Here is a 9,589-nt window from a genome sequence, read left to right as displayed (position 1 = left end):
AGGAAGATAAAGGCCAACCCCCTTTGAATGAATCTTGACAAGGAAACTGTGAGAGGGTCACCATGAGCCTGAAACGGCCTGAAGGCACGTAACAACAATCTTAATTAACTTGACTCATCAACCAAAAGCAGGCCCACCCTTCTCATTTCAATACTGGTAGGTATATGCTGGTTAAAACTGCTCTTGATTTTAAATATTCAGCTCTTTTGATTTCCAAGATTTTACTGTTTATTTCCCATATAAAACAAGGACAGTGCTACAAACATGTCACCACACAAAAGTAAAAAGGAGATAGTTCTCTCTAAGAGCCTCCTGTGTGGACGCTTTTGCGCTCACAGGGAACTCTTGCTGCTTTCATCTATAAGCCTTTCTCCTTTTCAAATGGAAAGACCAAACATTTCAAAGAACATTTTTTAATGATAACACGACTCTCTCCTCTAACGAAGGTTAGCACCAAAAAGTCCTTACAGTTGTTTACAAAAAAAGGGAGAAAATGCACTTATTAATCAAAATCCTTTTAGCAGCAAGGAATGAAGAAGGAGGAGATGCCACTGGTGATTTCAAGTCCTTTGTTGCTCGATCCAAACCCAGTTCTAAGTCATTCGTCATCTTCCATACTTTGTGCCTTTGGAGAAGTTTGGAAAGCCGGGTTTTCCGTTTCTAGCGGGGCTCCATCGTCCGGCTCCTGGGCCACAAAATGGTTATAGTCTTCGCTAAACTCTGTGGGAAGCAAATGAATATTGACAGCTTAACATCACTCTTCTGGCACCGATCCCTCCTGTAATTTAATTCGTGACTCATCCTCTAAGCCACTCAATAAGCTGGAGAGCGTATGAGAAAAAGGCAATAGATTCTGCAAATTCAATTTTTACGGTCAAAGAAGCAATTATCACAAAGGCAGGAGGTTAAGCTGCAGGAAAGAGTTAACTTTAGAACAAAAACCAAACATTAAAGTGGAGTCATGTTTCTGGCTAAAGATTACTATTACTATTATTATCACTGGGTTGTTGTAAGTTTTTCGGACTGTATAGCCATGCTCCAGAAGCATTCTCTCCTGACGTTTTGCCCACATCTGTGGCAGGTATCCTCGGAGGTTGTGAGGTCTGTTGGAAACTAGTCAAGTATAGTTTATATATCCGTGGATTAATGTCCAGGGCAGGAGAAAGAACACTTGTCTGTTTGAGAAAAGTGTATGTTGCAATCAGCCAGCTAGATTAGCACTGAACGGCCTTGCAGCTGCAGTGCCTTTCATATGCCTTGATTCATGTCTGGGCAATATTGCATTTGGTAGTCCCTATGTAGGCCATTCAATGCTAATCAAACTAGCCAACTGCAACATTCACACTTGCCTCAAACAGACAAGTGTTCTTTCTCCCACCCTGGATATTATTCCACAGATATCTAGCGAGAGGACATTCATTCAAAGAGGAGAGACAGTCTTTTTTGCTTGGCTTTGCTTCCTTGTGCTGAACATGAAACTGACTTTGAGAGGCTTCCGAGGTTTACAAAATGCAAATGAAAAAAAGACTGGGTCGGTTTTGAGTCTTAAGTTTTTGGATATTGCATCGTAAATACAACTTTAACTAATTCAATACGACTTATGACGACTAACAAAAACCTGCACGTCCCTTATATACACACATATACACACACACACACACACACACGCACACACACACACATATATATGGGATGTGCAGGTTTTTGTTAGTCGTCGTAAACCTCGGATATACACATACACACACACACACAAGAGCCACTATTTACTGTTGCCAAAATATTTTGGGACCCCAGCATTGAGCTAATCAGTAAACCCCATTGGGTCGGGTCCCCCAGTTTCAGATGGCAGTGCTTTAGAGAACGTACCGTGTTCTTGCAACTGACTCCCCAGCTGCATTTTTGCTTGCCTCCTTTCGAGGGCTAACTGCTTGTTCCTCTCGATCCTCTGCTGTTGCTCCTCCGTTAAAGCCGGAACTACAGGTGAACCACGGCCTTCTCTTGTGTTCTGGATTTCAGAAAATGCATCTACTTCTTCGGTGTTCAGCCTGTCGTTTCCTGCATCTTCACCTACATTGGATGCAAGAATCCTGTTTAGCAGGGACAGGCAATAGCACAGATGGAGACATGACTTTCATTTTGAACATTTCTTGCATCTCGCTCAATACAATGCAATATTAAGCTGTCATTACTCTTACATCAAATGTCTGGAACCATCGCACAGCAATCTGATATCTAGACAGATACTGTCGGCAGGAACCAGTATTGTTAATGTCTGTGGCCACATAGGGCTGCATTGTATCTCTCACAAATGCAGCCAATATTCATGTCAGCCACATTGGCCTAATTGCTTTGATACCAAGAGAGAGAGAGGCCAAGCATTATCCTCAGTACAAGTCCTTTTGAGACATCTTATTATCGTGGGAAGTTGAGTTCCCCTTTGGGGAGATAAAGCAGGGTATAAATAAATATAATAAAATAATAATTTGGAAAGATTGAATTTATTTATTAACAGTATTTCTATTCTGCCCTTCTCACCTGGAAAGGGACTCAGGGCGGATCACAGAACACATATACAGTAGACAACTGGACATAGAGGTATATATAGGTTTCCTCATCTTCAGCATCTTGGGGGTTGTACTTAGTTCCGGCCACCAGGGGGTGCTCTTGCTCCACTTTCCCAGTCAAAGAGCTTTGTTCGTAAACATCCTCCTTGATCAAATCACCAGCATTTTTCTGGCATTTCCTTATGGGTGCCTTAAATACTTCCCCAATTAAGCGGTACCCATTTATCTACTAACATTGCTGTTTTCAAAACTGCTAGATAGGCAGAAGCTGGGCTAAAAACCAGGAGCTCATCCCGACCCAGGCTTTGAACTGTCAACCTTTACGTTTGCAAGATTTACTACAGCTGGTGGTTAACCTGGTGTGCTAAAGCGCAGGGCCAACTTCCTGTTGTATCACCCCTGTTTGCAACTATGAGTCGTTTGTAACTCTTGAACTGCCTGTACATCCATTTTTACTCCAATGTAGGGAGGTTTACCACAAATCCCATCTCTATTACGGCACAAAGCATCTCAAAACATTCAAAGAGACTTTTAAAAAAGGGTCCCTTCTGAAAATAGGATGAAAATGCTCAGCAAAAGGGTTGCTGTGAGGTTTCTCGGGCTGTCTGGCCATGTTCCAGAAGCATTCTCTCCTGATGCTTCACCCACATCTATGGCAGGCATCCTCAGAGGTTGTGAGGTCTGTTGGAAACGAGGCATGGATTGTTTCATGTATGGGAGTCTGATCAAGCCAGAAGAACTCTGGGTCAATTCTCAGGGTTTAGAGGAGCCTTCTCAGAGCATGGACCAAGGCAAACATACCGATGAAGATTTCTGAGAGATAGTGAAATTTACTGGCTGTTAGGAATTGTGGGAGTTGAAGTCCAAAACACTTGCTGGGCCCAAGTTTGCCTGTGCCTGTTCTATAGATATATAAACCTAACTTGCCCAGTTTCCAACAGACCTCACAGCCTCTGAGGATGCCTGCCATAGATGTGGGTGAAACGTCAGGAGAGAATGCTTCTGGAACATGGTAGACAGTCCAGAAAATTCACAGCAACCCAGTGATTCCGGCCATGAAAGCCTTCGACAGCTCAGCAAATGGTTGCAAATATTATTTCAAGACACTTATTTGTATCTCAAACATAGTGAGGAAGCTGGTCTTCCATCTAGAGGTGGACACTCTTAAATATATCATTCTCTAAAACTGAATGAGATAATGTGCTAAGAAAGGACTGTGTTACAGGCAATGGGAGCATTCCAAGTGTTAGATCCAGCTAGAACAGATCCACTGAAGCTGTTAAATAAATGTTTATTATTACTATTATTATTATTGTTGTTTATTTTTGCTTTTTCTCTCTAAAAGAGACTCAAAGCGACTCAAACCGAAAAAATATACAAATATTAACATAAGATAAACATGAACAGTATTAAAAATTGACAGAAACCTAAAAACCAGTTACAAATCTATTCACAGCTAAAACCAAAGCAAACCTTAGTTCAGGCCCCATCTGCACGAACGTGTAAAATCCAGATTATCTGCTTTGAACTGGATTATATGGCAGTGTAGATGCACATAATCCAGTTCAAAGCAGATAATGTGGATTATCTGCTTTGATATTCTGGGATACATGGCATTGTAGAAGGGGCCCAATTCAAAGAGTCTACTCTAGTTGTAACTACACAAAGCAGAACAAAAGTAAACCAACTTTGAGCAGATCATTCAAGGCCTACTATTTCTCAGTAGAATCCAAACATTATGACATTAAGAGGGAAAAGGAGCCAAGTGCTAGAATCGTCAATGCATACATGCCTTCGTTAGTTGCGAAGTCTTCATGTAAAATGGGCAGATCGAGTCTAATTCGCTTTAAGCAGGCCTAGGAAGAGGAGAATGGGTCATTCGTTAGGTGTTGCCACCAGTTAAAGCATTACTTTTGCTCAAAAATGGCACCAACTGGAACATCTATGGAAAAGAGGATTTAAATAATCGCTGGATCATTCTTTAAAAATGAGATAATTTGCTAAGAAAGGACTAACTGTGTTACAGGCAATTAATTTCTCTAATGAATCGCTGGATCCATTAGAGAAAATGTATCCAAAATGTTCTACAGAAGCTATATAGCTCTATTTTAGCTATATAATATGGCAGCTAAAATAGATGAATCTTATTCAAGGGAATGCTGGAGGTGCAAGATGCAGAAAGGTAATTTTTGGTGGACCTGCAGGTTGGTCCAAAATTTTTGGGGAAAGGTGGTTAAAGAAACAAACAAAATTATTTCTAAAGGGGTCAAGAACAACCCAAAAGTGTGTCTTTCTTTAGGAGTATTTAGCAAGAGAATTAAGAAAGGAGATGAAGAAATTGGCCAATATAACTTTGCGCTTGCGGGATCAATAGTGAAATCTTGGAAGGAGGAAAAAAAGAGTTACTCATAAAGGGCTGGAGAAAAAAAGCTATTAGAATATATTATTTGATTGCTGTGAGTTTTCCGGGCTGTATTGCCATGTTTCAGAAGAATTCTCTCCTGACGTTTCACCCACATCTATGGAAGGCATCCTCAGAGGTTGTGAGGTCTGTTGCAAAGTTATATAAACCCCACTTGCCTAGTTTCCTAGTTGCTGCTGTTATTATTATTATTATTATTATTATTATTATTATTATTATTATTATTATTATTATTATTCTGTTTATTTATACCCTGCTTTATCTCTCCCGAAGAAGACTCAAAGCAGCTAAAAATCGAAAGTATGACCACATAATTTAAAATATACAAATATGCAAACATTAAAGCAGTCTTAAAATTCACATCTAAAAACCATTAAAACATATTCAAACCTAAAAGTCACAGCATATTCAAATGGTCAAGTTAACCCATGGTATTCAAGGAGGAAACAATGAAGAATTCGCCAAAAATGGAGGCTGGCATTTGGATATTTGGAAAGGAAAACAGCTGTAGACTTAAAAAATTACAGAAAAAATGGCGACAATGACACCCACCTGGACTGGCTTTTTATTTCCCAGGGTTTCGACCCTGTCAACAAACTCCTGGAACTGAAGTTTTGGGAAGAGCCTGTGCGCCCAGTGCTCCATGTGCCTTATGAGGGTTTGCAGGTCGGCTTCCTAGTCATACAAACAAGATGCCATTAAACCGCTCCCTGAGCAAGAATCTGGGCACGCATTCAATCTTAACTATTATCAATGTCTGGCCTAATCTAAGGAAAGGATTATCATATCTGATAAATGTAGCCGCTGAAGACATTTTCTTGCTAACATGATAGGATATAAATGGGCACAACACATTAGAAGGGTAAAGATACTTGGGAAAGCACTTTCAAAGATATATTAACACATTGAAATATTATTTATCTCTTGTTTCTGGAGACACAAATAGTTGCCCTATTTTATACCAATGCTATCATAATAATAACTCACAATCAATGGATGTAACTCTATTGTGATTATGGTCCCTAATGTTTACTTAGTTTCTTTTCACTAATAAACATTGTTATTTGGCTATTTTGGCCCCAAAACAGAACCCTGTCATGCAACGGCCACAAAAGTCAAAAGAAAAACCTCTGGGCATGCCTTACCTCATGGCCTTTACCTTTGAATTTTATATTATCAAACATGCTTCGCAAAGCAGGAAGTCCTCGCTCAGAAATTAGCCTGTGAATGTTAGAAGTGTCTCTGGTTACTTGAAAAACAAATGTAGCTATCCATCCAGTATCTTCCCCAATCTGTTTATCTGTCCCAACGCAGCAATTTAAATAAAACCACACAGAGTAAACTGCATAAAATCACATCAGAAATAGCAATATATAGGTCACTTATGGAACAAGACACCCCAAAGTGTGCAATGGTACCAACCAACAGTCTCTGATTTTTTTTCCTATTGTAATGAACCATGCCTTTCCAATATTCTATCACAAAGCAGAAGAATGGCATGATACAACTCATCACTTATATTAATCTAGAAAAGATTACCTGTTTTAATATTCTTATTCTATCCTTTGCTGTTGGCAAAAGATCCAAGTTCATTCATGATATATAATCCACAGACCAATAACTGCAATCTTCTAACTATTGCAAGCTAAATCCTATACCAAAGAAATTGATACATGCAGAACAACGTTGAATAGGGTTCATAATTTGGGACAACTTCGGACTCATGAAGGACACAACCACCAAGAGTGAATTCTGGGACAGAATGGCCTTACAGGGCAACAAAGGGCCAAACAAATCAGCAAAGGAATATATATTGAGATCTGAGTCCTAGAGTCCTAGAAGAAGACATCAATACAAAGGCAGCAAATAAACCAATTTCCTTATTGAATGCCACTTCTACGCACAAGTCTTTAGCTCTAAAATATACCTTTGAGCATCTAGTTTGGGCAAGGGTCTTTTTACAGTTCTTCTGGTCGTCACAGGGGAATCCTTGGCTTTGTTTCCCTCTTGTTCTGGCAAATAAAAATAAATGCATTCTAAAACTGCAAATGACAGCAACCAGATTTTACATGATGTAAACAAGTGTGGCTAATGATGGTAAACAATATATTTCAATGTTACATCAGTCCCAAAGAAAGGTGCTGTCAGAGTTGGTTATTTATGTCCTGCTGATGTATTTGAGGTGCTTTAGAGACTGTTTCAACAAAATCCCCTTAGGAAAAAAGAGAAAATAAATAAAATAATTCCCACTCAGCTTCCCCCTGCCCCCCCTCCCCAAGAAAGTAAAAAGTAACTTTTGCTTACAATTAAAAAGAAAACAATTCTACTCTGAGCCAAGAATTATAACAAAGAGTCACCTCCATTAACCAGGTCGGCCTCAGCATCTCCCGCAGGAGAATCAGGAGGTGGCAGAGGCAGAAAGGCCTCATCCTCGATTTGGTCATAGCTGGGAAGATCAAATAGATTGCTCTCTATGGGATCTATCATCTTGTTGCAATAGGAATGTTGTTCTGGAAGATAATACTGCACCTATTACAAAGAAGGAAGATAATAAATGTCTTTGGTCTCACCAGCATTATATTTTTGAGAGATCATAAAATCATAATGTTGGGCCATGTAGTCCAAGCGCTTTTCACCATGCAGGAAAAGCACAATCAAAGCACTCCCAACAGATGGTCATCCAGTCTCTATTTCAAAGCCTCCAAAGAAGGAGGATTAATTGGACTCTGAGGCAGAGATTTCTACTGTCAAACAGCTCTGATTACAGTCAGGAAGTTCTACTTAATGTTCAAGTGGAATCTCCTTTCTTGTCATTTGAACTCATGGCTCCATTGAGTCCTAGTCTCTTTCCTCTTCCTTATGGAATCCTTATCAATATTTAAACATGGCTCTCATGTCTCCTCTCAATTGTTCTAGTTGTTGTTCGAAATGTCTAATCACAATAATAATATAGTAATTTTTTTGTTATATATCATGAGAACATGCAGAGGGCATTTTTGTAAGTTCATAATGTCTGAAGCACTCCAGGCTGCAAACCAGGGTTTTTGCAAAATATTTCCATATATATGGAAAAATTATATATATACACACACAAACAGATAAAACAATTTGGCTGGGAAAATGGCAAAATATGTATATGTATGCAGAGAGAGATTGGAAAATGAATATAGAGGAAAATTTACAAAATATTTATATATAAAAATGAAAAATTTTGAAAATTATGTAAATATATAGAAATATATGCAAAATATTTGTGTATATAGACATGGAAAAATAGCAAAAAGGATATATATATATATATATATATATATGGAAAATTTGCAAAATATTTACACAGTGATGGAAAGATTCTGCAGAACGCATATATACATAAATATTTTGCAATTTATCCACATATATATTGCAAAATTTCTCCATCTGTATATACATATACATATGAATATTTTGAAATTTTTCCATATATATGGAAAATTATCAAAATATTTATATGTGCATATATATATACACAGATGGAGGAATTTTGCAATATATATATGTGGAAAAATTGCTATATATATATATATATGGAAATCTGCAATATATATGTGTGTGTATGTATATTTATGTGTGTGTATGTATGTGTGTGTGTATGTATGTGTATATATATATATATGTGTGTGTGTGTGTGTGTATATATATATATATATAATGAAATTGCTATATTTGTGCAGGCGTTTGAGTAATTTAGTGCAATCTGGTAATGGAACATAGGAATGGAACAATGGACGACGAACCTGGACTACGCTTGGATGATGAGAAGATTGGGTACGGTTGTTTTTTGTAATAATTGTGCATTGTGATTGCTTATTGGTAATTTATGGATAATGTGTTAAGTCAATTGTTATATGTTGTATGGAACCACTGCTATTTCTACTGTTTTTACTGTTTGTGAACCGCCGTGAGTCGCCTTCGGGCTTGAGATACAGCGGTATATAAGCAAAGTAAATAAATAAATAAATAAATAAATATAGATATATATCAATATATACATCCAGATATATATAAGGAATATTTGCAAAAGATGTATATATATATATAGAGAGAGAGAGAGTGAAAATTGCTATATATAAATATGTGGATAAAATTGCCACCGCTCACCGCCTCCAGACAGCTTCCTTCTGACAATGGGCAGCCAACTTCCGGTTGGGGAGGCACCGGAAAACGGAAGCAGTAACCAGCCGAAGCGCGCCAAACCGCCTAGACGGGAGCAAAATGAACCCTTGCGCGTGCGCACTGGTGGAGGCCAAGCGCAAGGCCGCTGGCTGCGAGGGGGGTCTCGCGAGAACAGCCACCTGCTTGGCGTGAGGCCCCCTAGCCTTAGAAAACGTGTCCTAGCTGATGTTGCGTTGCTAGGTAGATTTACCCCTCTTAGCAACGCCAAAAAAAGGAAAGCCCAAAGATTCGTCGAAAAAAGCCCCGTATTTTGGAGAATTATAGAATTATTATAAACATCAATAAAATAAACAATAAATTATAGATGGATCTACACTAATGGAGTCTCCTTTAAAACGTTTTTTAATTCCACTTTTAATGGCTCGTTGCTATGGAATCCTAGTAGTTGTCG

The 9,589-nt window shown here is 38.5% G+C and overlaps 1 protein-coding gene and 1 non-coding gene across 3 annotated transcripts; both read right to left on the bottom strand.

Annotated features, from left to right (window-relative positions):
• Positions 1–204: 204 nt before the first annotated feature.
• Positions 205–9,222, bottom strand: TIPIN (TIMELESS interacting protein). Of its 2 annotated transcripts, none has more exons than XM_060755364.2 (8): positions 9,124–9,222; positions 7,344–7,515; positions 6,914–6,998; positions 6,132–6,207; positions 5,539–5,661; positions 4,357–4,420; positions 1,867–2,067; positions 205–720 (listed from the first exon to the last, which is right to left on the bottom strand). In XM_060755364.2, exons 2-8 carry the CDS (start codon positions 7,471–7,473, stop codon positions 599–601), a joined length of 801 nt encoding a protein of 266 aa, XP_060611347.2. In that variant the 5' UTR covers positions 7,474–7,515; positions 9,124–9,222; the 3' UTR covers positions 205–598. The 2 variants fall into 2 exon arrangements, with proteins under 2 accessions (XP_060611347.2, XP_067327484.1); XM_067471383.1 differs by having other exon boundaries at positions 9,114–9,192.
• On the bottom strand, positions 2,200–2,334 carry LOC132762799 (small Cajal body-specific RNA 14). Its single transcript, XR_009630208.2, has one exon. It is a non-coding gene; the product is annotated as a small Cajal body-specific RNA 14 (non-coding RNA).
• Positions 9,223–9,589: the final 367 nt, after the last annotated feature.

Source organism: Anolis sagrei, chromosome 9 (assembly GCF_037176765.1).
Source record: "Anolis sagrei isolate rAnoSag1 chromosome 9, rAnoSag1.mat, whole genome shotgun sequence".
In the NCBI taxonomy this organism is placed as follows: Eukaryota; Metazoa; Chordata; class Lepidosauria; order Squamata; family Dactyloidae; genus Anolis; species Anolis sagrei.
Note: the sequence above shows the minus strand (reverse complement) of the source record. Positions and strands in the feature narration are given on the sequence as shown.

Bases quoted from the DNA above. Each gene is read 5' to 3' on its own strand.
- TIPIN (XM_060755364.2), bottom strand. From the start codon at position 7,473: ATGATAGATCCCATAGAGAGCAATCTATTTGATCTTCCCAGCTATGAC. The intron at 2,068-4,356 runs GCATGTATGCAT...CATCCAATGTAG, and splicing joins AGACTTCGCAACTAACGAAG to GTGAAGATGCAGGAAACGAC. The intron at 721-1,866 runs GTACGTTCTCTA...TGCTTCCCACAG, and splicing joins GAGTCAGTTGCAAGAACACG to AGTTTAGCGAAGACTATAAC.